Raw genomic sequence first — 26,123 nt, forward strand, 5'->3', positions numbered from 1 at the left:
GAGTTTAGTTAGTGTATTGTACCAGTTGAGCCGAAAAAGAGTTTACAAAGGCTGTTGTTGAGTTGCTGTGATATCCTAGCATCACATGATGTATCATCACATGATATTTGGACAGTGGAACAGTTATGACAAGTACAATGTTGAGGAATTTGTGGTAGCCAGTATCACATGATGTGAAGGAAAGTCAATTTACTACATGTATGCTTTTACACTACAGGACTAATAAATTATTGTTATAGTACCTGCTGAGGAATTCATGCATGCACACATCTACATGTACTGTACAGGCAATAGAATCAGCCAACACCTACATGTACGTTCTCTATGTAAAATTATTATTGTTGATAATAACTATAGCAGTATACATGTAAATGCATTGTAATTATTATATCAGTTTGTATTTGTCTTTTCCATTGATTGGGATAATAATTCCCTAATTAACTCTAAAATAATAATTAAAATAATAATAATAAGCCACTTATTAAATTGGTATAATACTCACTTGCACTTTCTACTCTCAACTCTTCTTCTTCACGAGAGATAGCTTCTTCAACACCAGTCTGAGGAAGGAAAGCAAATACAATCTACATGTACTGTACAGGCATTACTTTATCTTTATAGTACACACTATACACACATAATTACATGTACTGTATGTACATGTACATAAAATAAAAAAATGTCAAAAACTTTATTTTCTCATCTCAGTCTCTCTCTCCTGCTCATTCTCTCACTGGTTGTGATTTTGAAGATGCTGACACTGAGTGAGTGATCTCGTGTGATGATTGTTTAGGTGATAATGTTGAAGAGGCTGATATTACTGTACGTAGTCTTGACAGCTGATTCTCTGTTTCTTGTCTAAAAAGAAAACAAGTAAAAATTCATGATTTATTCATCGTACATGTACACAGTATATACGTGTACATGTACAGTACATGTACATATACCGGTATTGTACATATACAATGTACATGTATTCTTCCTTTACTTTTGTAGTGATAGTGTTGATTGTTTGGATGTTAATCTGTTCAGTTCTTCTTGTTTGATTGTAAGGTCGCTGCATAAACTTTTAATCTGATCTCTCTGTGCAACACTAATAATAAGAAGAGAAAAAAAGATTTCATACTATCACATGTACAGCTACATGTACTAACTTTTCATTCTCTAGTCGTGTCAATTGTTGTCTTAAGTGATTAATGAGCTTTGAATTCCTTCAATGAAATAAAATACGATGTACAAGTACATTGTACTCATGTACATGTAAATGGATTACAGAACCATTAACTGTATATGTACATGTATGTGTACTGCACCTTCTTCTTTCATTTGATAGCAATACTTCTAAATTCTGAACTCTGGTTCGTTCATTATTATACTACAGGGGAAGAAATAAAATCATACATGTAGATACAGCACATGTACATACATGTATATGTAACATGTATGTGCATCATTAAACAATCATTAAACAATCTGTTTATGAAAAAATACGTCTTTTGCCAAAATAAAATTCACTAATTTTAATGATAAAAATGGCATCAGGCTCGAGTTAATACTACAAATATTAAATACCGTATAGCGGAAAATTTTCGTGGCCCAAAATTTTCGTGGATTTTGCATTTTTTCAAAATCCACGAAAATAAAATCCGCAAAAATCAATTCTATACAGTTCAAGATGGCTGAAATGTAGAAAACCACGAAAATTGAATCCATGAAATTGATTTTTGGACAGATCTGCGAAATTTTTGGGCCACAAAATTTTTCCGCTATACAGTAACTAACCGATCAACTTTAAGGGTCAGTACTGGCCTCCTAACTGTCTAAGGTTGATTGTACTCCCAGTACGGGAGGAGGAAGAGGAGGTGGATCTTCTTCATGATCTTCATTGTATTCATCTAAATCATCAGCAAAAACATAAAAAAGCGGCTCTTCATCTACTGCCTCTGCCATTATCTATATAATCCTATATTGGCCACAGCATGGCCAATATAGGATTGGCTCCACTTTCACCATAATAAATACTATGCTTTCATAGATTGCCTGCAGGGCTGAATTGAGCTAAATAGCATGGAAGACCCTGAAATAGACAGTTTGGGAAAGCCATGGCCTTCTCCTACCCCCTCCATTATCTCTCTTCTCATTTTCCTCCCCCTTTCTCTGCAATCTGCATTCAAAATGTAGTTTCACAATAAAAATAATATAATAGCTAGTCTAATTGCTCTCTATAATAGGTTGCAAAAAATTAATATTCATCTAAACAAATTGTTATTCTTCTTTTAAATTAAGACGATCTGATAAATCAATGTGAGGAGGTGGTTTCTGTTCTTGCTCACTATATGTCTTCATTATTCGCTTCAATTCTTTCTCAAAAATATTTGTTACACAACTTGATACTGATACACCTAAGTGGACATATTCTAAAGAAGGATGAAAAACAATCCCATCCATGAAATCATACACACATTTTTTAATTGTAGACAAACAAGGAATTTCCCGCTCTGATGAATAATGATAATATGAACAATCAAATTCCACTCTCAATATTTTTAGGGCTCTGACAGAACGTAAGAAATTTGTAAAATGAGGTAATCCATTTTCACTAAAGAAAGAAATTGTTGCATCTCTATCAGATTTATTGATATGTATGTATAGCTGAAGTTCAGTGAGAATTTTCTTTTGAGACAATGTATCAAGGAAAATTGTCAAGAGTTTCAGCCCCTTTAAGTTAGGTATTTCAATAGGCACAGTTAAATGTTTTAAGCTTTTATTTTGTACCAGACCTTTATTTAAAAAATGCAGAAAAAAATTTGGAATAATATGAGCATTCGGCCAAATTGACCCTTCTGAAACATATGGTATATCCAATCCTATAATTTCAAGATGCTGTAAAATGTGATTATTTGTTAACAAATTCTCAAGGTTTTTCCCTATATGAGTTCTAACTAAATTATGAATACAGATTGTCCCACCTGAGTTGAAGCATCTTTGTAATCGAATTCTTACTTTCAGTCCCAAAAGTGTAGTATTGTTTGTCAGATTTTCAAAAAGCTTTATAACACTATCAAATGTTTGTAACTGTAGTGAGAGATACTGCAGATTGGGATTTGAAAGGAGTAAAGGATATGGAGGACACATATTGTACAGCATCAATTTTAAATGCTTTAGTCCTGTAATATGAGGAAGAAGTGCCAGCATTTTGCATTGTTCTGCTTTTTCAATTATTGCAAAAGTTTCATCAATTTCTAGAGTAGTCAGTGGTGCATTTATTTCCTTGATATTCAGTGCTGATGAAATAAGTTCATTTGGTAAATATAGAGAAAGTTCTTGTAATGTTCTGTTATGTTGCAATAAGCGTTCTATAATGCCATTTGGAAGTGCAGGGGGACAATGATAATAACTGTGATAGTCAACTATTATTTTCAATGACTTAATTGTTTTACTACTTGTTACTCCCTTGAGTAAAGCAGCAGTTATATCAGTAATGAATGAAACATTTTTCAGTTGCACGGTCTCTTTCATGTTAAAGTATAGTTCTTGTAGATGAGAACTAACTATGCTTTCTTCAAGTTCAACAAATATTTGCTGATGACTGCTTGGTTCGATAATAGCCGCTTGACTCGATTCATTTCTTTGATGACTGACTTGATTCAAATGAAGTTTTTTTAGCTGTGGAAGTTCAGAAAAGAAATTTAAAAAAACAAGAAATTCTTGAACATCCACAAAACAAAAAAAACTACAGTAAAATTCTTGAATATTAAAATATCGCGGCCATTGTACTAACTTCAGGAAATTATTTATAACAACTGTTTTAGACTGAGCTGTGCTTTTTTCTATTCCTTCATTGATGATGTTCCATCGAGAAGCAGTTTCATATGGATAAATATGCAAATAATTCCAATATGTATTAGAATTATTAATAAAGTATGTAAGGCACAGTGTGTCAAATGGTGGTTGCAATCCAGAGCTCAGTGAAATATTACCTAGACACATGGAGTAGTTTTTGATTGACTGGGCTAAAATGTGACATAATTCTGTATTTTGTGATTCATACAGGAGATAAAGAAGGGTACAAAATTCGACCATAAACTTATATTGAAACTTTTCAAGACTAACATGATGCATATCTGGAGTAATCCAAGGATGGGCAGATTCAATCTCAAACAAAGGTCTTTTTCTACATTGCAAGTCAAATACTGTGCTGTTAAAGTATTGTTGATAGCTTTGATGTTCCAGCTTAGTTAGGCCTGCCACAAACCTGAGACACAATCGAAAATGATCATCTTCAAAACAATTTTTAAATATTTCTTCTGTTTTCTCATTTTTAGCAATCCACCATGCAGCTAGGAATTCCTGGATACTTAAATGAATGAATTGATACCATTCCTCATCAAAGTCAGTAATAGATGTTATCATCCCAAGGTAGTTTTCTTTTGCTGCAATATCCAGTGACTGAATTTGTGAAAGAGTGAATGTCATTTTATTAGTTTCTTTCTTTAAGCTGAAGTAAGCAAATTCACACATTTGTTGAAGTGATGCATTTAAGTTTGATGGTAAATTACCAAGACTGTCAATTGATTGTGGCTCCAGGTCATTATATGCTTTTTTAACATGCCTTCTAATAGTTTGTAAGACAAAGTTTTCATAAAGATCAGATATGGTCGTTGGAAGATAACCTCCTGACTTTTGATAAACTAAAATAACCATAGAACAGACTAAAGGAACATAACACAATGAGAGAACATCATTTCGTAACTCAAGATCTTCAATCAATTTTTCTGCCAGTTCTTGACTAAGTGTTCCTTTAATCACTTGATCTATTTCATCTGCAACAAACCCAATGACATGAACATTTTGATTGAGACATTCTAGTTGAAGTAGTGAAGCAGTGGCATAAGTACGAGAGGTAACAACTACAGAAGAATAAACTAACTGATTTTTGCAAATGATGCTTGTGGCCAGTGAAGCCTCTCTCAATTGTGTACTTAATTCGTCCCAACCATCAAAAATAATTAGAAGCCCTTTACCCTCTCTTTCTGTTATCCAGTCTGCTACATCTGATACTTTAGGACTTTTATATGTACATGTCAATAGATCAGCTAGTTCAGTTGCTTCAGCTACTTGTTTATGTCTAAATGGACAATAAAGTACTATGTCGTAATGTTGAAGCTCATGTGATCCTTTAGACCACATGTTTAACAATTTACGACAAAGTGTTGTCTTGCCAATACCAGGAGGACCATCTACAGCTAATCTGAGAGACAAAAGATCTGAATTTAGCATAGTTTCAATTGTAACTTTATTATAACCAGAAATATAATGAATTTCATCGATATGACCCCTTAACATGCACCACGAATATCTTTCATGCTCTGCTTGTGAAGCAAACTCATTTTCCCTTACAAGTGCTAATCTACCAAAAAAATCTTGCCCAACTCTTGGTGGCCAGTCACTAGCAATAATAGGTTGACTTAGATACTTATCTTTGAGACTCTTTATGTACTCTTGCACATCATCAGGTAGATCTGAACTAATGACTGCATGATATGGCTGACCTACATGTACATGTACATGTATAATGAAATTAAGTGGGACACATACATGTACATGTACTTACCTAATTGATCCAAAATAGATGCAGCAATATCTTTAAGTGCTCGATGCTTTTGATTTATCAATATATGGCAAATATTAATCAAATCCCTTTGTGGATTTAAAGATGCTTCCAATTGTCTTAATAATGTAGTCACTAAGTAGCTGGCCTTTTCGTAATCGGAATGCCCAGTTGTTGATAATATGCGACATTTAATGTTTAATGACATTAGTCCATTAGCATATAGTGCATTGCTAATTGTATGAAGATTATCAGTAATAGCAGCAGTAAGTTTGTCTGAATATGAACGTAACAATTCCTTAGGAGCAATTTGACCACAAAAGTCCTTTGGATCCAAATGGTTACCTGCAATAGAATTAATAAACTGTGATTATTCTGCTGTACATTTTAAACTTACAAATACATGTACTTGACAGGTGTTTTTCAATATCTTGAATGACTTGAATCTCTTTTCTTCTTTTTAAAGCAGCAAGCACATCCTTCCATGTTGCCTTAGGATTCTCTTTGAACCATTTTTCAATAAGAGCTTTCTTTTTTGGCCTTGAACTCATTAAATCTTTGGACTTTTGGATCATGTCAATAATTTGTTGTGTTACTCCAGGCAACTGACGACCAAACAACTGCCAGTTTTCAAGTGGCTCCAGCAGATCAAGCAACACAAAAATATTAGGTCGTTCATCAATTACTGGACCAGGATTAAGCTCAACATCTCCAGATAAAAGAAGGAGAAGAGAGCAGAAAAATATTTTGAGTCCTACATTGTAAATTAAAAATTTAGAGTAAAGTCCATTTCATAACAATAAATACACTAGTTTTAGTACAACATGTGCATATACTTCAGAGAAATACAATGTAATAAAACCTAATACCCTATATACATGTACATGTACATATACATATACAGTAAGCTACCTCATTACCTATTGTAATTAAAATAGAACTGAGGGTAACAGTTAGAAAATGAGCAAAAAATGTCAGTTTCAATAGCTCAAATCCATTGTCTACATGCACATCTGAGATACATCTCGATTGCTTTATTTTTTTTCCATCTTGGCATAACTTTAGTTTCGTTCCAGAACAGCAGCAGTTCCACAACCCAATACATGCTCTCCATTGAGAGAGCTCAATCATTTTCTCAATCACCTATAGAGTCTAGTAAGGGTACATGCATCATAATAATTATAACTTTAGAGAACTCACTGTATTTTAAATATAATCAGTAGAGCTGTATTGCACCAGTTGAACCAAAAAAGAAAATTGAATGACAAAGATGAACTGATGAAGGCTGAGTTGTTGTGTTATCCCAACATCATCACATGATAATTGTGACAAGTGAGTTCATGGATATTAAGTTGTGATAGCCAATATCACATGATGTGAATTAAAATTTGGCCAGATTTGTGTAGATTTTACTGCAAAACTATGCTTAAGAAATGATAACTGAGCTCTATGTGTACATTGAGGAATTCAGGCAATAGAAACATCTACTTTCATAAAAATAATTATTATTGATAACTATAGCAGTATACATGTATTGTCATTATTATTATATCAGTTGTTATTTGTCTTTTCCATTGATTGGGATAATAATTCACTAATTAACTCTAAAATAATAATAATAATAATAATAATAATAATAATAAGCCAAATATTAAATTGGTATAATATACTCACTTGCACTTTCTACTCTTAACTCTTCTTCTTCACGAGAGATAGCTTCTTCAACACCAGTCTGAGGAAGAAAAGCAAATACAATCTACATGTACATGTATACTGTACATGTAAATTATGTAATTACATACAGTACATATACATATAAATAAAAATGTCAAAAACTCTGTATTTCCATCTCTCTCTTTTCTGCTCATTTTCTCACTGGTTGTGACTTTGAAGATGCTGACACTGAGTGAGTGACCTCGTGTGATGATTGTTTAGGTGATAATGTTGAAGAGGCTGATATTACTGTACGTAGTCTTGACAGCTGATTCTCTGTTTCTTGTCTAAAAAGAAAACAAGCAAAATTCACCATTAATACATTGTACATGTACATGTACAATGTATTCTTTTCTTACTTTTGTAGTGATAGTGTTGATTGTTCGGATGTTAATCTGCTCAGTTCTTCTTGTTTGATTGTAAGGTCGCTGCGTAACCTTTTAATCTGATCTCTTTGTGCAACACTAATAATAAGAAGAGAAAAAAAGATTTCATACTATCACATGTACAGCTACATGTACTAACTTTTCATTCTCTAGTCGTGTCAATTGTTGTCTTAAGTGATTAATTTCAGTTTCTCTCTCTTCATTAGCCAAATGAGCTTTGAATTCCTTCAATGAAATAAAATACGATGTACAAGTACATGTACATGTACATTGTACTCATGTACATGTAAATGGATCACAGTAACCATTAACTGTACATGTACATGTGTACATGTACATGCATAGATGTATGTACATGTACTGTATGTGTACATGTACATGTATGTACAACATGTATGTGTACTGTACCTTTTTTCTTTCATTTGATAGCAATACTTCTAAATTCTGAACTCTGGTTCGTTCATTATTATACTACAGGGGAAGAAATAAAATCACAGATACAATACAATATACATGTACATGTACATGTACTGTACATGTATACATTTAGTATTATTACTTGTTGTTTCAGTAGGTCTCTTTCAGCTAGTAAGTCATTCATTTCAGAGTGTGTTTGTTCATCAACTGCTGATACTGATGCTAGCTGTCTTGTCAATGAATCCTTTGTTTTATCCAATTGGACACATAACTCTCTCACTGCTGCCAAATCACCCATCAACGCTTGCTACATTAATAATAATCACAATTATTAATGTACATGTACATTGTACCTTTTCATTTTGTTCTTGTCGACACATTTCCTCCATTTTTGCCAGCGAACTAGTCAAACTTGACATTTGCAACTCATAAGATTCCAGCGTTGCTAAGTGCTATGACATCACATTACATCATCAATATGACATCACATTACATCATACCTGTGATATCTCACTAGTGTGTTGCTGGCAGAGTTCCCTCAGTTGGTTATTCTCTTGTTGCAATGAGCTGATTTCAATATCGAGTGATGAGTGCTGGGACTTTGCCTGTTGTATTGTTAGTTCTAATCTCTCGGCCTCTTTAGCTAGTGACTGGTATGACTCTAATAGCTGAACCCTCTCTTGATCCTAATGTCAATGAATAAACATAATATACTGTATAGTCAAACACAAATGTTGTACACGTGTGCATTCACATGTACATGTACATGTACATGCAATCTTTATTATTACATGCAATTCAATACGTACAGTAATTGATACATACAGTGTACATGTACTGTACATGTACATGTGCATTGCACTTGTGAAAAATGCATTGTAAAATGTAACTCTTTCGCTCAAAGTCCTTCCATTTAATGTACATTTGTACATGCATAGTACATGCATGTACATGTACATGTACATACATTATACAACTGTACCTTAACAGACAGTTCTTCCTGGTACTTCACAAGTGTTTCTTGTTGCTCTTTGGCCTGTACTGTCAGTTTCTCCCTCTCGCTTGATACTCGGCGTAGCTCCTCATTAACCCTTTGGTTCTCCATTGTCATCGTAGCAAGATCATCCTTCAGTTGCTTCAAGCTCTGAGAGAGGCTGGCATTCTCTCCCTCTCTTCTCTCCTTCTCTTCCTCGCAGTGAGACAGCTGTTGTCTCAGGAGTGCTAGCTCCTTTTCTTTTGTTGCTAGAACATTTTGTGCCTCAAACTCAAATGCTTTGAAACGCGTCATGTGACCTTCGTAATGTTCATTCTTGCTGTCCTAAAGAATACATGTACATGTACATACAGTGAAAATCTACAGTACCATATAGAGGGAAATTTTGGAGGGAGTTAAATTTGGCGAATTGCTAATTTTGATGATTGGCAAATTTTAATTTGGCAAATTAGCGATCACATGCCATTAAGCATGCGTATAATGGCTCAAAATGGCAGATTTTTATTTTGGCTAATGGCTATCAAAATGCCAAATTTGCCAAATTTACACGTAATTCCCTCCAAAATTTCCCACTATATGGTAATAATAGTATGTGGTGCATTTATTGATTTAAATTATACTGCTTCAGGGTTCATTCATAATAATCCCTTCCAAAAATTGTAAAACAATAAAATTGACACTCATCTCTTAAGGCGGATTTACAATATTACGCTAGTCCTGACGTTACGTTGACGCTGGAATAGAATCTGGTTCTATTCCAGCGGAAAGCATGCGTCAAAAGGTCAAATCGCCCACGCTTTTGATTAAAAATTGACGGTACGCTGGCCTAATGTCATATTGTAAATCCGCCTTTACCCACATGCAGTGCAGTATGCAACTCTTTTATACTCTGCTTTTTGTTCAAGCTCTTGTGGGTTGGATGATAATGTGGTTAACACTCATGTACTTGTGTCAACAAAAAATTAATTACAGGAGATTGCAATATCTTTCCAACAAGAGTAGCATTGGTAATTTTCTGCCTTACCTTCTGTATAAGAGAGTAGCAGCTACATGTACATGTACATGTACATGTGTACTTAATAATAAATCACCCACTTAACAAAATAAATCAGCTAAAACTCTTGTTGCAAGGATTATGCAATCTCCTGTATACATGTACTTAATACTGTAATACATTTGTAAGTCTTAAGAAGAACCCAGCTAACATGTACATGTACATGTACATCAGGGTGGTGAAGACAATTATAGGAATATTTTTAAATCAATACATGTACATGTACACTTGTTTTATATGTATTGTGTACATGTATTTAAAAAAACATGTACATGTACATGTACATTCTAAAATTACTTTTTGTTGCATTTCATTCTTTAATTTTGATATTTCCTCATCCTTGCTGTCACACTCTCTCCTCAGTAGGTCATGTTCCCTGTCCAGTGCCTTCAGTGATTGGGTTAGCTCCTCCATCTTGTCTTGCTTCTTCTCTACTTCTCCCTCTAATTGTGACAACCTCGACTTCAACTTATTGGACTCAATGATTATTATCTCCGTCTCTGAAATCTACAAACAACAACAACAATAATAATAATAACAGAAAGAATGTAAAACATTGAGGGGCTCCGCCTCCTAACCACACCTCCAGTCATATCCAGACGTGCGTACAAGTTCTTGTAAGTAATAATAATGACTATTATGTACATGTACATGTACACTGTACAGTATATAGAACATGTACATGTACATGTACATGTACATGTGTATATATATGTACATGTATATGGCATGGAGTTGAAATTAACATGTACTGTAGAGTACATGTTAATCTCACCTGATGCTGTAGTCCAGTGTGATCTTCTTTCCTAGCATTCTCAGATGCCTCCAGTAGTCCTTGCAAACGTTTTATTTTACCATTCAGTTGCCTGTTGTCTGATTTTGCTGAAGACAGAGCACTGGTTGATTCAATAACCTCCTTCTCTAATCCACTGATGGTCTCTCTGAGGCTCTCAGACTTTAGCTTTAATTTATCTCTCTCTTTTGATAACTGAAAGAAAAGAGAGGAAAAGGTTGATACAATACCAAAAGTAATAAAAATAAGAGGTTCTCTCATGCCTACAAGTAATTCTTGAAAAAAAAACCATAAAAATGAACATGTACATGTACATAGTTTTATTCTAATATACACAACAATGTACATTTATATTTGTAAATCTAGCAATGTACATGCACATGTATCTAATACACATGTACAGTACATGTTTCTTACTTCTTCTAATTGAGTCTGCAGATGACGGACCTCTTCTCTATTCCTGTCCTTCTCAACCTCACCTTTCTCCTCCCTGATCATACTCAGCTTCTCCCTCAGGCTCTGACACTCGGACCTCAACTCCCTCACTTCAGTCCTGGCGTCGTCTCTCTCTCCCTCCAGCCTACTCACATGATGAGTGAGACTAGGAGGGAGGGGAGAGGAGGGAAGAGGAGGAGGAGGGAGAGGAGAAGAGGTAGGAGGGTGCGTTAGAGGAGGATGGGGGCCAGAGGTTTTTGTTGCTGTTGGTGACTTAAAGCGAGATAGTTCTTCACAGACCTAAAGCAATGGAAACTTTTTAAAGATTTTACATGTACATGTAGATCCTAACCTGGCGATACAGTAACTGGGTGTTATCCCTGTCTTGTGCCAAGGCCTTAGCTTGATCTTGCGACTGAAAACAAAAATTGTCAAAAATAACATTTAATGGATTGTACATGTCACAAACAGTACATGTCACATGTACATTGTACTTACTTGTTTCAGGTCTAATTCTAATTTTCTAAGAGTTTCCCGAAGCTGGTCTCTCTCCTTACCAACATCACCATACATTGATCCATACTGATCCAAACCTGGAAAAGTTTTACAAGCACATGTACATGTGAAAGTACATGTACATGTACATGTACTGTACATGTGCTCTGTATGCGTACCTGGTTCTTTGGCTAGTCTGGCTTGTTTCCTCAACTGGTTATTCTCGTTTGTGAGTCTCTCAATGAGCGATGCTGCTCTATTGCAATCTGCCTGAGAGCTTGAGAGGATTTCGGCCATCTTCTTATTATCTGACAGCAACTCTTGATAAGACTAAAAATGCACGTAGTAGAAAAAATTAAAAATTATACACTAACCTCTTTATTTTTCATTAATTCTCTTTCCATTTGTATTAGTTGTTTCTCTCCTTCATTACGTCTCTCCTGTAGGTCTTTAATTTGCGTTTGGAGCAAAGACTCGCTCTCCTCTCTCTCCCTCTCCATCTCTTTCACCATCTCACTGATTTCCTGACAAAATTAAAAATACAATACATACATGTACATGTATAAACATGCAATCAATAGTTGTAGTAATGTTCTTATGTTGTTGAGTTTATTCCAATCAAATTCAGATTTTTTATAAATTTTTCATTTGCTCCAAAATCGGGCCAAAGTCCCTGTACTATAGTACAGGGTCGCAGCAAAATTTCACCAAAATTGAAAAGGAGAGAGTTCTCCAATTTTATAATTTTTCCTGATACATATAGATGTTTTTATGTTGTGTAGAAGTTAGAACTGATTCCAATTAAAATTGAATTTTTTAGGAATTTTTAAAATTGCTCCAAAATTGGGTCAAAGTTCCTGTACTATAGTACAGGGTCGTTGGCCAAATTTCGCCAAAATTGAAAAGGAGAGAATTCTCAATTTTATTTTTATAATTTTTCCTGATACATATAGATGTTTTTATGCTGTGTAGAAAGTTTGAACTGATTCCAATCAAAATTGTATTTTTTATGAATTTTAAAAGTTGCTCCAAAATTGGGCCAAAGTCCCTGTACGGAGTCGCTGGCAAAATTTCACCAGAATTTAAAAGGAGAGAATTCTCCATTTTTATAATTTTTTCTGATACATAATACATGTAGTTTACATGTACATGTATCTCAAAAGTACAATTAGGTTTATAAGGTTTATTAGGTTTATTGAGGGGTAAGCAAAAGCAGATTAGCATTGGTTAAAGTACAAATAAGAATTAATGAATTACATGTAGCTGCACAACATGGCTTGAAGCTTTGTGAATCAATTCTAAAAGTTGCACACACACACACAAACACATTGTGTCAACAGATACAGGAACCATAGATTCATGGTACTTTAAACTGTAGAACTACACGTATAATTATGATAGCCGCTCTACCAGAACTAGAGCTAAAAACAGAGTGTTGGACACAAGCTATACTACTGATTAGACTACAATCGCATCAATAAGCAGAATAAGGATACACAAGTAATAATTATTGTTTATTAATACATGTACCGTGCACAAAAAAACATTTCCTTTTGAATTTCTTGTCCACCCTTGGTGAATTAAGCAACAGTGAACACTGGACAAAGAATGGCCTTCTTTATCAACAAAGATAACTCTGATACAATTGATTCCATCACTTCTTTTGCTACTGGCACCATATTATTTGGAATTCCATATATTGCATTGATTTTATTCATTATTTTCGTTCCATTGTTCTGCTGCTGTGGATGTATGGGTGAAAAGTGCTATCAAATCCAGAAAAAGATGACAAAAATTGTCCAAAAGATATTCTTTTTCCTGGAGAGAGATGGTGACAGATTCATAGTATATGGATATAAAACTCCAATTTGCTACACGTATTTCCTCTTCTTCATGTTTCTTGTCCTCTCTGTTCACTGTATTTGCACATTTTGGACAGGAATAACTAGCAAAAATGATGAGTTGGAGCAGCTGAGAGACAATAATCCTGATTATATTCACAGAAATTGTTATACAATCCATAAAGGCAGTAGAGTTAAAATAGACACTCCAGTAAATGGAACTTGCATTGAGATTAAACTCATTGATGGCTTAGAGGCAGCAAGTGTCACCTTTGGCCTTTCAGCTTTAGCAGTTTCTTTCTCAACATACATTGTCTTAAAAATGACCAAAGGAAACCAAATCAGAAAGAAGATAACTTGTCACCGACTTTGCTGCATAACTAGTGCAGTCATTATTCAAATTGTTCTTCTTGTTGTTCCACGAGTTATAATATTATATTATGCTATGTTTTTTGTACCTTGGGATACTAACAATATAAATGGTCTCTTTGATGAGAACTCTGTATTGAGTGCCATTGCTATATGTGATGCCCTCAGTCTCACAATGTTCACACCGTGGCTATGTTTTGAAAAAGTGAAAAAGCCAAGCAGAAAAACCATACCAGGGGAAATTCCTTAAATAATAATATAACTGTCTTGAACTGCATTTACATGTAACAATACAATAATTTTACAATAATTTTGTTTATATTTTGTTAAATTGTTCTTGTGCATCATTCCTCTAAGGCTCTAATGTTAAATATTTGAAACTTAAGCAGAAAATGTGTACATGTACATGTACGGTACATGTACATGCATGCATCCTACTACCAAATCAGAGTACATGTAAATCAGTGACCTCAGATAGCATACATGTACAAGCAAAATTATAGTGAAGCTCACCTCATTACTATATGCACATTGCATTGCCACTATGGTAATACACAACATTGTGTATACCGTAATTTGCCTTTTTTTCGTACAAAAATTTTTCGTTTCAGAAAAATTCAAGTGGAAATATTTTCGTCTTCTCATAGTGTACGAAAATTTTTACAGTCTGAAAATTTAGCTTCTCTTGCATATACCTTGTCCTTTACCTACTGGTAACAAGGCCGCTATAGTAGTGTTTATAATTCTTGAGATAAGAGATTCTTGACCTGTCTGTTCCCCCGACATTACTAGTATACGGATAGTACTGGAGATGCAGCAATGACCAATTTACGGATAATAAACGGAAACATTAAATGGCTACTTTTGTCACATGGTGGACCGTTTTATTTTATAACTCAGTAGTGAATCAACTGATTGAAGTACAGCAAGCACCAGTGGATAGAGCAAGGTTAGAGCTGCAAGAAGATACCTACTTATCAGGCCGTACCTTAGTCTTTCTTTGATGAATTAGGTCACAAATTTTGGTTGCTCAAAAATTTTCGATTGAAATATTTTCGTCATTTTAGGACCATACGAAAATATTTCCACAACGAAAAAAAGGCAAATTACGGTACATGTACATGTACATGTACATAAGTACATGTACATGTACATAAGTACATGTACATGTACATGCAAGAGTACAGTACATGTGCATGCATGGTCATACATGTACATGTACTCTATGTTGTGTAGAAAGTTTAAACTGATTCCAATCAAATTTGAATTTTTCATGAATTTTAAAGTTGCTCTAAAATCAGGCCAAAGTCCCTCTACTATAGTACAGGGTCGTTGGCCAAATTTCAAAAAAATTAAAAAGGAGAAATTTCTCCATTTTTATAATTTTCCCTGATGCATATAGATGTTTTTATGTTGTGTAGAAAGTGTGAACTGATTCCAATCAAAATTGAATTTAAAAAAATTTTTTAAAGTTGCTCCAAAATCAGACCAAAGTCCCTGTACTACAGTACAGGGTTGTTGGCCAAATTTTGCTAAAATTGAAAAGGAGAAAATTCTCCATTCTAATAATTTTTCTGATATGCATACATGTTCTTATGCTGTGTAGAAAGTTTGAACTGATTCGAATCAAATTTGGATTTTTTATGAATTTTTAAAGTTGCTCAAACTAGTTATTTTTTGAGATTAATTAATTTTGACACATTACTGTATACATGTACATGTAGTCCTTTACTTGAAGCTCTGAGCATATTTTAGCATTCTTTCCTGCTAGATCGTTCACTCTTGCTTGCAATTTGGTTTTGGACTCATTAGCTTCTGCAAGATCAGCCTCTAACTTCTGATTAGCTTGCTGCAAGAAATCAACCTAAAAATAAAAATTTAAAAAAAACATGTACTACATGTACATGTTTATACTGTACATGTTTATACTGTATGTAAACTTGTAGATTTGTACTACAATATTGTTATCATTAATAATATTTATTATTAGTAACAGTATGAAAACAGAAAAAACTGCACATACATATGTACATGTACATGTACATGTATCTTTAAGCTAACATTTAGTATGCATGTACAGATGTACTATAAATACATGTACATGTACATGTACAAATGCAAGTACAATGTATTTTTGTCATACAGATACATGTACATGTACATGTATTTATTGCAGATTAATATTCTATTCTACTATTCTATAATTCTCTCTCCCTCTCTCCATTACCTGTATGTTAAGATGAGCTGTCATTCTTTCATTGCTCTCAATCTTTCCCTCCATTGCCAGTGCCTCTGGTGGACGCCCTCCTCTTAACTGACCCGATAGACGCTCAATCTCATTCTCTCTCCTCTCAACCTTTAGAAGAAAAAAAATCCGGTCACATATACACATGTACATGTACATGTACATGTACATTAAAAGTAAAATTTCATTATTATTAATACAGTACAAGAACATACATGTACATGTACATACATGTATAATGTTGCATGTAAATTCTCATTATTAATACATGTACATGTACATGTAAATTGAACCCTAACCTGTCTTCTCAAATCTTTTATACTGTCTTTCATTTCTTTCTTCTCCTTTCCAATAGAATCCAGCGATCGCTGCATCTCAATCATCTTTTCCTCCGCCATCTTTAGAAGATCAACTACCTGAGGATCAGGCTCAGGCAGAACAGGGAGGAGCTTCCCTTTGGACGACGAGGGAGTGAGAACAGAATCCATTTCCATCCGCTGGCGACGATAGGGTAGAGTCTTCTTGCGCCCCCCTGGGGTCTGAATAATGGCGGCTTGAGAATTCTTTTCTTGTAGTTCGAGAATCCTCTCAGACTTCAATTGTGATTCTTTCTCTTGCGATATGATTCGTTGCATGTATTGGTTGTTGAGAAACTTGAGGTCAGCGTTTTCGTGTTCCAGACGCCTCATGCATACTTTGAGTTCTTTGGTTCTCTGCTCCAGAGACTCCTTGAGTGCTAGGATCTGCTGATGTAGAGCAACATTCTCTTGCGTTAGTCTACTGTTGTCTTGTTGGTAGGGCTCTACATGTTTCTCCCATAAACCTTAGAAAGAGAGAGGGAGAGAAAAAGAGAGGGAGGGAAAGAGAGAGGGAGGGAGAGAGGGAGGGAGAGAGGGAGGGAGAGAGGGAGGGAGAGAGGGAGGGAGGGAGAGAGAGAGGGAGGGAGAGAGAGAGAGAGGGAGAGAGGGAGGGAGGGAGGGAGGGGGGAGAGGGAGGGGGAGAGAGAGAGAGAGAGGGAGAGAGAGAGAGGGAGGGGGGAGAGGGAGAGAGAGAGAGAGAGAGAGAGAGAGAGAGAGAGAGAGAGAGAGAGAGAGAGAGAGAGAGAGAGAGAGAGAGAGAGAGGAGACAAGCAATTACAATCTGTTTTTAAAATATCTGACCATTTTAGTAATTTATTCTTAAAAGTTTGGTCCCAAAACAATGCCATTTTGTAATCTTGTGCCTTTCTTGACAAGCAAAAAGGGAAATTAAAATTAAATCGCAGAAGGGATTACTTGTATATTTTGTGGGAATAAATTTCGCAAATTGTGCTTTTTATATAATTTGCAAAATCAATAACTGAAAAGGTGTGACAGAACCATTATGACTGAGTAAATATTATTATATATGTTACATTGGTGATTGACAACATTTAAAATTAAAATCTGGATAATTACATACCCAAGAATTAAGAAACAAAACCCCAATATAATGTCATATACTTCCTAGTTTCTACCTTTCTGTTCCTTGCTTCTAGTAATCTGTAGTTTAGCGTTCCTCAAGCTCTCAGTTGTGTGAAGGAGATCATTAAACAGTCTCTCTACCAGTGGGAGGGATTCTATTCCTAGTGCCTGGCGGTACCCTAACTGATCCAGGCGTTTTCTCAAACCAGTAAATTTTCTCTCTATAGCAGTGGCCATATTTCCTTCTTCTAGCAGCCTTTCTTCTTCAGTTTATTATTTCGTTCTTGCCGCCATAGTAAATGTTTTTAGGAGGAGTGACCTGTAGGCAAGGAAAAGTAGGTGTGGTCAGTTGTCATGGAGAAGTAGGTGTGGTTATAACTTCTATTGAAAAATTATTTTTGGCTAAAATCTAGGCCCAAAGCTAACATAATGTCATACAGTTAAGGTGTTAGACTGTTGAGCTTTGATGTTATAGTTAGTGCTTCATAGCAAAAAAAATAAAGAGTCAGAATAGCGTGAAAAACAACAACAATAATAATAATAACTGCGAAAATTATAGCTAAGCTGCTAAACTATCTACCACTACCAAGTGAACTTAAGTATAATCTAGCAGCTCTCCATTCTCCAGGTAAAAAAATCTACCTCGAATTTCACCAAAAATGTTCATGCCACCACGTGATAATAGGTGTGGCTAAAAGAATCATATGACCCAACCGAGTGATCATTATCAAGTGCTAGTGTTAGCTTTGAATACACTGTCACTGGATGAGGCGGTGGTGAAGCTTAGTCTCCGTCTCTGAGAAAGAAAAGTAAGCATATAGGGAGAGAGGGAAAGGGACTATACCATTGCTTTGTATCTCTAAGCATGCGTGATGTGAAATACTTTCAATATTAAGAGGAGGTGGTCTTGGAGGGGTGTGCTGGGAGTTGAAATGGAGCTATAAAGAATAGTTACTTTATATTTTATAGTGCATGGTCTATATCAGTGTGTATTGTATATATGGGAGGGCTGGGGCATGCCAATTCATGCCACTCAGACATAGCCTTTTCATTGAGAAGTGCTGTTTAGGTTTGGTTGTGGGAAATACAGTGTCATTCTGTTTTTACAATTCTTTCAAAAACAAGACGTACAAATGAATGTATTGACATGATGTGTGTGTTTACTAGTATGTACACGGTATTCTCTGACATGTGAATGAGTCTGTTGATGACAGACTGTTTCATTCTGTCTCAATTAGGACACAAAGACTTAGTCTGGAAATGCCAGACTAATAATAATAATTGGTTTTATTGTTATCTCTAATCAAGTGTATTGTATTAATTTTTTATGTGGGAAAGACGCTAGATGAAAATGTGTGTCTTCTTTCTCACTCTCTCCTTTTCTTTTATCTCTTTTATATTTATTCTTGTCACTTTTGTCTTAATTTTATTGTCCTCTCTCCCCCCCCTTCTCTCCTTAAATCACAGCGTCATCATGTCCAGCAAGCCAATCTTTCTTAAAGTAGTTCTCCTGGGAGATGGTGGGGTAGGCAAATCCTCTCTCATCCAGCGTTTCGTGAGCAACAAATTTGATCCAAGCATGTTTCACACGATCGGCGTAGAATTCCTAAACAAAGACATGGAAGTCGACAGCAATCGCTACACGCTACAAATCTGGGACACGGCAGGCCAGGAGCGATTCAAGAGCCTGCGGACTCCATTTTACCGTGGCAGCGACTGCTGTCTGTTAACATATGCCGTCGACGACTCTCAGAGTTTTCAAAACCTCACCATGTGGAAGAAAGAGTTTCTATATTACGCTGATGTCAAAGAGCCTGATAGTTTCCCATTCATCGTCATTGGTAATAAAGTAGATGTACCGGATAGGAAAGTCACACCAGAAGAAGCAGCAAGATGGTGCGAAGAGAACAATAAGATGCCATACTATGAAACAAGCGCGAAGGACTCTACTAATGTTGAGCAGGCATTTGAGGCAGCCATTAAGAGAATATCTAGTCTCGGGCACCTCTCAGTTTCGAAAAAGACTGATTACGCTGTCGACTTAAATAAGAAGAAGCAATCTGGTGGAGGTTGCTGTGCATAATGGGCTGGGATGAACTACTAAAAGGTAGTCCACCTGTTATTATTTTTGTTTTATAGCTTATTATTGGCAGATATGATGATCCTTTATTATTATTATTATTATTATTATTATTATTATTATTATTATTATTATGCTAGTATTATTATAGTGTTATAATTTATTCTTAATATCCATCTTCACTCATTTTTCTTGTCCTCTCTTGCTCTCTTCTCCCCCTTTCTGTTATTCTCTTTCATATTTATGTTTTATGTGTTGTTGCTGTGTGAGTGTGTGTTTCCTTTCTTACAAGTAGAAATTTTGATCACTTTCTGAACTATTTTACAAGTATTATAATTTATTATTATTATATTGAATTAATTATAGTGCACACTACGTACATGTATAATTTAATTTATGCATTATTATACCTCTCACTCTTCTCTTTTCCCTCTCCTTTCTCTCTTTGTCAATCTTTACCAAATTACCAGAAATTAAAATGATTTTTCAGATTTATGAACAATAATCATTTTTTGAAGAGGAAGCGTGGGCGTAACCAAAATCTAAATTAATTAACTAACCATTAATAATTGATTCCATTTTGACCACGCCTCTTTGAGTCACGTGTGTACACGTGGGCTATTACAATTCATTTTCATTGATTATAAATTTTATACAAAACTGGCAAGCTAACTACTATCCTTGGTGTTGTGAAAGGCTTGGATTAGATGGTACTCGTACCATGCATCATGTGTGGTCTGTAATCTTTCTGTACAACAACAGTACAATTAATACAAAATGATACAAATACAATCCTTGGAATCTACATGCATGCAATCTAAACTGTGTGATTTGCTTATTTAGATAACAGAAATATTTTAATAAAGGGAAAAGTAGCTACTATATCATTAGCTGGCTAATTATTAATAGTTAGCATTTCTTGATTACAAGGACAACTGCCTGTACATCATGACGATAAGGCATCTGTGTCTCCTCTACTAATTGACAATTGCAATCATTGATTTCTTTGATCCATGCTCCCTTATTCTCTTCATAGAATGACGTACGTATTGTTGCAATGAGGAAACAGTTTCTTTTGAGGACCCTGATTATATTTTTCAAAGATTCTGTTCCGGAGTGCCCCTGAACAAAAACTCCAGCACAGAGAATGCTCGTGAAACTCTCATCAGGATATAAAAGTCTCTCTTTGAGGTTGACAACTTGTAGTTCTTTGTAAATATTCTTTTTTTCTGCTATTGCAAGCATATCAGGACTAAGATCACCCCCGTATAGCTCTACTGTGCTATGAAGTGATGGTGTTAAGCTTGCAAATTCATCTCCTATAAAGCCAGTACCACAACCAGCATCAAATACTTTGTGGATGATTTTAGAAACGAAACCATTGAGGCTTTCCTTGCAATCATAGTATTCCTGCCATTTTTTGACAACACTTCTGTGCCCCGAATAGCCTAACTGCATTGAATCTTCCTCATATCTAGTTGCCCATTCTTTATAAGCCTCTGGAGAGCCATCAATTAGAACTTTCTCATGCATTAGAGCCATAGCTTTTGCAGAGTTGTATAATAGCCAGCTACACCCCTCGTGACTTGTTGAGCCACACCCAAACCAACCACGCCCTGGCCCTTTTGTTTGTAATTGCTATAAAATCCAAGGTTTGATGTTAGGGAAAGCAGAGAAAAAGTAACACACTCTTGCTAATAGTGATAAAAGCTCTCGAATAAGCCCTCCTTCTATATAATGGACACTTCCCGCAGTTCTTCTAGTTGTTCCACGACTAACACTGCAGCCGAGAAGGAGAGACGCATCGCCTCGGCCGCTGCCGTCCTCAAGAGTATCGGGGACGAAGCAGACTCGATGAAATTTACTAGTCTCATACAAGAATGGAGAGAAGACTGCGGGAGTGGAAAACAAGGCGAAACCCTCTGCTGTCGCTTAGTAAGACAAGCAACCGAATACGTTAAAAGCTGGAGCTTTCTGGATGCTGTTTATGTCCCAAGAACAGATAGTTTTCTAAAAAATACATCTTACTTATGAGTCATTTTCAATGTGTGCTTTTATGTATGTGTTTGTTTGTTGTGTTATTCTTTTTCACATCTTTTGTATTATAATTCATTTCTACCAACACAATCCTTTGTACAAATTGAGGCACTTTTGCAGCTGGACGCAAGCTATCAGTCGGCTATTTAACAAGTTCAATTATTATCCTTTGAATTATAAATAAATGCAAAAGGTCAATCCTTAAAAGGCAAAAGTCCAAACATATCACGTAATAATACACAGTACTCTTCATAACCACTGACTACGTAGCAAATTCTAACTCTGTACCCTCATCCGCCAGAACATTCTTTACAGCACCAACCATCCTTAATTCTAGCTCTGTATCCTTTCTTGCTTCATCTTGCCCTCTTTTAACACTAGTTCAGCCCAAATTGTTGCCGGCGACGAACTTGGTTTCGGTCCATCTCTGATAATCTTGGCAATCAGGACGGGCCCAGTCTGTAAAAGAGAGCAATATACTATCATGTGCCATTGTGCGTAAGCATACATTATTACGTGTGAGTTGATGCAGTACATGATGACTGTATACACAAAAGTGCAATGACAACCGAACATTATTGTAAACTTACCTGATTGCATAACCTATGCTCTACCCTCCTACATGTGGCTGGGTTAGTAAGCAGGTGACGCTTTCGTCTTACGAAACAAGCAAGTTCAACGTTTTGCCTTGTCACTCTGGCACTGCTGGCCCAACTACATCATTAGATGAACAATAATAGTGTTATTGAATCAGGGTATGCCTGAGTGGGTGTGCTTAGATATAGTAACAACATACAAACTATTGTACATGTAAATGCAATAATTAACACTGACAGAATGCACATTCATGACGTAAATGTAAATATAATAATTACTATGCAAGTACAATGATTATGCAAGTACATGTACATTGATGAGTATAACAATTGCATTAGGATTTAGGCATCATAGCATAATAGAGACCATTCAAGTACATGAGTCATGAGTATTAATATTATTAATGCCCTCAGGGTGCCTACTGTCACAGTGTCAGTTTCAATGTAACTCATCTCAAGCATCATTCACAATGTACCACTTATTATATTAATAATGAAAGTCTTAGTCTAATATTCATTCACCTGTTGTGTGATGCAATTGATGTTAAAGAGTCATCCAATTCGTTTAGCTTTTGATCCTAAGAGAGAGGGAAAGAGGGAAGGAGAGAGAGAGAGAGAGAAGAGACAAAATATATAATTATAATAGAAAAAAGGCATTCCATCTCTTAGCACTCTAACTCTCAATACTATGAGTTTAATCTATGTATACACAAGCAATGAACTCCAGAAGAGATAGTAACAAATTAATTGTGTCACATTATACAATCTCAGATTACATGCTTTAACATTTCAACCAGCTGTACACAGTTAAGGTTATGACATCAGAGTGTACATTTCTCACCAAGCTGAATCATTTCTTGGAATCGAAGCTCAAATACTATAATTACAGTCCAAAGGTTGGTATTTTTCCCCCTTTCAGTCAACCCATGGAGGAGTATCAATCTCAGAGTGGATGCATTTCCTGTTACTATAATGCTATGATGCTCTTAATACTGGACCTTATGGTTTCCTGTACAAGTAAACAATCATCACTCCTTGGTCAGTTCTGTCATCATTACTGGGCCAACACAGGAAGTGTGTAAATGATTGTACACAAAATTTTAATAAGGCAGTAGCTGGGTATGGAAAGTCCCAGTCATAAAGGATGTCAACAAAAGTGTAGATTCAATAAAAGCATAACCTGCCATAGAGCAAGCAAGTAGAACTTTAATTTGGTGATTGAAGACACTTATGCATTTCAAAATTTCTGCTCCTGTAAAACTTACAAGTACAGTTATGCATTATTTTTATAATTGACACTTATTTATGCTCAATACACTTAAGCTACATGTACGTTGAAAGTTTGGACTCATTCCCAGGGTTTCCCACAGGATTTTGGCAAAGTGGCCATGAAGCTTCTTGTCAGTGGATTCTCAAGTTGCTTTAAAATTGGACAAAAGATCCTACCACAAGGAGAGAATTCTCTACCTTTATAACTTTCCCTAATACATATACACATGCATGTGTTCTTATGTTGTTGTGCAGAAAGGTTGAGCTGATTCCAGTCAAATTAGATTTTTACAAATTTTTAAAGTTACTCCAAAATTAGTACAAAATGAAAGTGCATGGTACAGTACATAAAGTACATGTTATGAAGAGGTGAGAAGTCTTGCTCTAAGGTCATAAAAGTTTGGGGTTATTTTGGAGCTATTTTGGGGGAAAACCAAGGCTTGAGGTATTTTTGAGAATTTTGGTGTTTTCTTAAAATGGCCGTAACTTGAAAAATTGAAGTCTGAATCAACTCAAACTTTCTACATAGCATAAGGACATCAATGTGCATCAGAAAATATAATAAAAATTTGGGGTGATTTCGGAGCAATTTTTTGGAAAAAGAGTATTTTTCAGAAAATGGCTTATTTCTAAAAGTGACCATAACTCAAAAAATTGAACTCGGAATCAACTCAAACTTTCTACATAGCATAAGGACATCAATATCTATCAGAAAATGCAATAAAAATTTGAGGTGATTTCAGAGCCATTTTATGGAAAAAAACCATGGGCTATAGTACAGGGTATTTTCCAGAAAACGGCTTATTTTTAAAAATGACCATAACTCAAAAAATTGAAGTCAGAATCAACTCAAACTTTCTACATAGCACAAGGACATCAATATCTATCAGAAAATGTAATAAAAATTTGAGGTGATTTCAGAGCCATTTTATGGAAAAAACCATGGGCTATAGTACAGGGTATTTTTCAGAAAACGGCTTATTTTTAAAAATGACCATAACTCAAAAAATTGAAGTCGAAATCAACTCAAACTTTCTACACAGCATAAGGACATTAATATGTATCAGAAAATGTAATAAAAATTTGGGGTAATTTTAGAGCCATTTTTTGGAAAAAACTATGGGCTACAGTACAGGGTATTTTCAGACAAAGGCTTATTTTTGAAAATGAAAAAATAAAAAGAAAGGATCCTCAATTTATATAAATTTTCTGATACATATAAATGTACTTATGTTTTGTAGAAAGTGTGAACTCCTTCCAATCAAAATTGAATTTTTTATGTATTTTAAAAGTTGCTCCAAATGCCATGCACTTAGGAGGGGATGATTGTAAATTTGGTGCTTTAAATTCCATTCACCAAAATAAAACTCCAACTTGCTCCAATCACCAAAAATTGTCTAGCAATTTATCAAAATTTTACTCTTCCAAAATTACGAGTAATGCATTATGATACTCTTACCATATGATATAAGGAGCATTCGGTTTTAAGTCTCTCTATTCTTGACAATGCATAATCTTGAGGTATAGCCTCATGATATGAAATCGGCCGTGTCTTAGAATTGATATTGATTCCATGAATATTCTTGTCCCTACTCTCATTTCCCAGTAATCTATCAATGCATTTATCAATGTATTCTCTTTCCCTTTTCCCTGTGGTGTGGTTTTGAGTGTGTGAAGAGGAGGGGGAAGGGAGTAATAAGAGATGTGTAACCTTTTCAGTTTAGTTTACCTTCCTTCTGCACTTTCTCTTGTTGTTTTGGCCTGTGGTTATGATCCTGCGTCAGTAGGTGAGTCTTGTGAATCAGGAAGTCCACCCCCAGCATGACAATACAAAAAAGGACCAGACTAGACAAAGTTTGTACTCTAGTGACGTAATTTAGGTTCAAAATATTCAATTAATTCATAAGTCAGAATGGGTGGGGCTGGAATGCGTGGGTGTACAATACACAAACCACGCCTCTTAGCACCACCCCTAGTCCTATGGATTCATGGAATTCCGGGATATCAAAACTGATTCTCCTCCTGCTCATTTGAGCTCAATCTCCTCTTTTCTCGTGTCCTTCAGATTCTTCTAGAACGTCACCTGATCGACCACGTGTATTATATTATAAAAAGCAGGCCCTTGCTTTCTTGAAATCACGGCATTTTTCAATTTTGACCTCTGAAGATTCGTGAAGCAAAACTCCCTTACTCCAAAGAAAATGTCTAAAGCAACTGGACCAGCTATTGGTATTGATCTGGGTACCACTTACTCCTGTGTCGGTGTGTTCCAGCACGGGAAAGTAGAAATCACTGCTAACGACCAGGGGAACAGGACTACCCCTAGCTATGTCGCCTTCACTGACA

At 35.4% G+C, this 26,123-nt stretch overlaps 6 protein-coding genes and 1 long non-coding RNA gene across 10 annotated transcripts in view; 2 read left to right on the forward strand and 5 right to left on the reverse strand.

Moving 5' to 3' along the window:
- The window catches only part of LOC100636290 (centrosomal protein of 135 kDa-like), a 25,665-nt gene extending 7,551 nt beyond the window's left edge, over window positions 1-18,114 (reverse strand). Inside the window, exons 1-21 of one of the 3 annotated variants that reach the window (XM_019999348.1) lie at window positions 17,849-18,114; window positions 16,653-17,176; window positions 16,336-16,464; window positions 15,841-15,972; window positions 12,273-12,422; window positions 12,078-12,228; window positions 11,902-11,996; window positions 11,756-11,818; window positions 11,386-11,703; window positions 10,951-11,163; window positions 10,473-10,682; window positions 9,110-9,445; window positions 8,628-8,813; window positions 8,481-8,579; window positions 8,270-8,434; window positions 8,119-8,181; window positions 7,850-7,935; window positions 989-1,093; window positions 735-858; window positions 503-560; window positions 384-443 (exon numbers count right to left, since the gene is read on the reverse strand). In XM_019999348.1, coding sequence (XP_019854907.1) covers window positions 391-443; window positions 503-560; window positions 735-858; window positions 989-1,093; window positions 7,850-7,935; window positions 8,119-8,181; window positions 8,270-8,434; window positions 8,481-8,579; window positions 8,628-8,813; window positions 9,110-9,445; window positions 10,473-10,682; window positions 10,951-11,163; window positions 11,386-11,703; window positions 11,756-11,818; window positions 11,902-11,996; window positions 12,078-12,228; window positions 12,273-12,422; window positions 15,841-15,972; window positions 16,336-16,464; window positions 16,653-17,176; window positions 17,849-18,032 — 3,444 coding nt within the window. In that variant the 5' untranslated portion in view covers window positions 18,033-18,114 and the 3' untranslated portion in view covers window positions 384-390. Of the gene's footprint in view, window positions 1-383; window positions 444-502; window positions 561-734; window positions 859-988; window positions 1,094-7,125; window positions 7,216-7,285; window positions 7,344-7,487; window positions 7,612-7,683; window positions 7,789-7,849; window positions 7,936-8,118; window positions 8,182-8,269; window positions 8,435-8,480; window positions 8,580-8,627; window positions 8,814-9,109; window positions 9,446-10,472; window positions 10,683-10,950; window positions 11,164-11,385; window positions 11,704-11,755; window positions 11,819-11,901; window positions 11,997-12,077; window positions 12,229-12,272; window positions 12,423-15,840; window positions 15,973-16,335; window positions 16,465-16,652; window positions 17,177-17,848 lie in introns of those variants that run through there. The other 2 variants (XM_019999347.1, XM_019999349.1) reach the window with 2 other exon arrangements.
- On the reverse strand, window positions 1,321-1,871 carry LOC109583853 (uncharacterized). Its single transcript, XR_002185725.1, has 2 exons — window positions 1,783-1,871; window positions 1,321-1,375 (listed from the first exon to the last, which is right to left on the reverse strand). It is a non-coding gene; the product is annotated as an uncharacterized LOC109583853 (long non-coding RNA).
- Window positions 2,154-7,124, reverse strand: LOC109583851 (uncharacterized). 2 transcript variants are annotated; one of them, XM_019999346.1, is made up of 5 exons: window positions 6,812-7,124; window positions 6,532-6,763; window positions 6,009-6,365; window positions 5,615-5,956; window positions 2,154-5,552 (listed from the first exon to the last, which is right to left on the reverse strand). In XM_019999346.1, exons 2-5 carry the CDS (start codon window positions 6,740-6,742, stop codon window positions 2,266-2,268), a joined length of 4,197 nt encoding a protein of 1,398 aa, XP_019854905.1. In that variant the 5' UTR covers window positions 6,743-6,763; window positions 6,812-7,124; the 3' UTR covers window positions 2,154-2,265. The 2 variants fall into 2 exon arrangements, with proteins under 2 accessions (XP_019854905.1, XP_019854904.1); XM_019999345.1 differs by lacking the exon at window positions 6,812-7,124 and having other exon boundaries at window positions 6,532-6,789.
- A 382-nt stretch (window positions 18,115-18,496) lies between the features above and the next one.
- On the forward strand, window positions 18,497-20,380 carry LOC100635656 (ras-related protein Rab-9A-like). Its single transcript, XM_003388225.3, has 2 exons — window positions 18,497-18,604; window positions 19,263-20,380. The coding sequence occupies exon 2, from the start codon at window positions 19,270-19,272 to the stop codon at window positions 19,876-19,878; it is 609 nt and encodes a 202-aa protein (XP_003388273.1). The 5' UTR covers window positions 18,497-18,604; window positions 19,263-19,269; the 3' UTR covers window positions 19,879-20,380.
- Window positions 20,381-20,528: 148 nt separating this feature from the next.
- Window positions 20,529-21,477, reverse strand: LOC105313570 (uncharacterized). The gene has a single exon (XM_011407105.2). The coding sequence runs from the start codon at window positions 21,415-21,417 to the stop codon at window positions 20,785-20,787; it is 633 nt and encodes a 210-aa protein (XP_011405407.1). The 5' UTR covers window positions 21,418-21,477; the 3' UTR covers window positions 20,529-20,784.
- An 84-nt stretch (window positions 21,478-21,561) lies between these two features.
- On the reverse strand, window positions 21,562-25,719 carry LOC100635783 (uncharacterized). The gene is made up of 5 exons (XM_003388226.3): window positions 25,507-25,719; window positions 25,237-25,427; window positions 23,031-23,086; window positions 22,503-22,626; window positions 21,562-22,371 (listed from the first exon to the last, which is right to left on the reverse strand). Exons 1-5 carry the CDS (start codon window positions 25,598-25,600, stop codon window positions 22,246-22,248), a joined length of 591 nt encoding a protein of 196 aa, XP_003388274.2. The 5' UTR covers window positions 25,601-25,719; the 3' UTR covers window positions 21,562-22,245.
- A 209-nt stretch (window positions 25,720-25,928) lies between these two features.
- LOC100635908 (heat shock cognate 71 kDa protein-like) overlaps window positions 25,929-26,123 on the forward strand; it is a 1,917-nt gene continuing 1,722 nt past the window's right edge. Inside the window, exon 1 of the mRNA XM_003388227.3 lies at window positions 25,929-26,122. Coding sequence (XP_003388275.2) covers window positions 25,979-26,122 — 144 coding nt within the window. The 5' untranslated portion in view covers window positions 25,929-25,978. The remainder of the gene's footprint in view (window position 26,123) is intronic.

Source organism: Amphimedon queenslandica, unplaced genomic scaffold (genome assembly GCF_000090795.2).
Source record: "Amphimedon queenslandica unplaced genomic scaffold, v1.1 AMPQUscaffold_13276, whole genome shotgun sequence".
Classification (NCBI taxonomy): domain Eukaryota; kingdom Metazoa; phylum Porifera; class Demospongiae; order Haplosclerida; family Niphatidae; genus Amphimedon; species Amphimedon queenslandica.

Bases quoted from the DNA above. Each gene is read 5' to 3' on its own strand.
- LOC109583851 (XM_019999346.1), bottom strand. From the start codon at position 6,742: ATGATTGAGCTCTCTCAATGGAGAGCATGTATTGGGTTGTGGAACTGC. The intron at 5,957-6,008 runs GTAAGTTTAAAA...ATTCTATTGCAG, and splicing joins CCTGTCAAGTACATGTATTT to GTAACCATTTGGATCCAAAG. The intron at 5,553-5,614 runs GTAAGTACATGT...ATGTACATGTAG, and splicing joins ATCTATTTTGGATCAATTAG to GTCAGCCATATCATGCAGTC.
- LOC100635656 (XM_003388225.3), top strand. From the start codon at position 19,270: ATGTCCAGCAAGCCAATCTTTCTTAAAGTAGTTCTCCTGGGAGATGGT.
- LOC105313570 (XM_011407105.2), bottom strand. From the start codon at position 21,417: ATGGCTCTAATGCATGAGAAAGTTCTAATTGATGGCTCTCCAGAGGCT.
- LOC100635783 (XM_003388226.3), bottom strand. From the start codon at position 25,600: ATGCTGGGGGTGGACTTCCTGATTCACAAGACTCACCTACTGACGCAG. The intron at 22,627-23,030 runs GTGAATGAATAT...CTAATGATGTAG, and splicing joins TCAATTGCATCACACAACAG to TTGGGCCAGCAGTGCCAGAG. The intron at 22,372-22,502 runs GTAAGTTTACAA...TCTCTTTTACAG, and splicing joins AGCATAGGTTATGCAATCAG to ACTGGGCCCGTCCTGATTGC.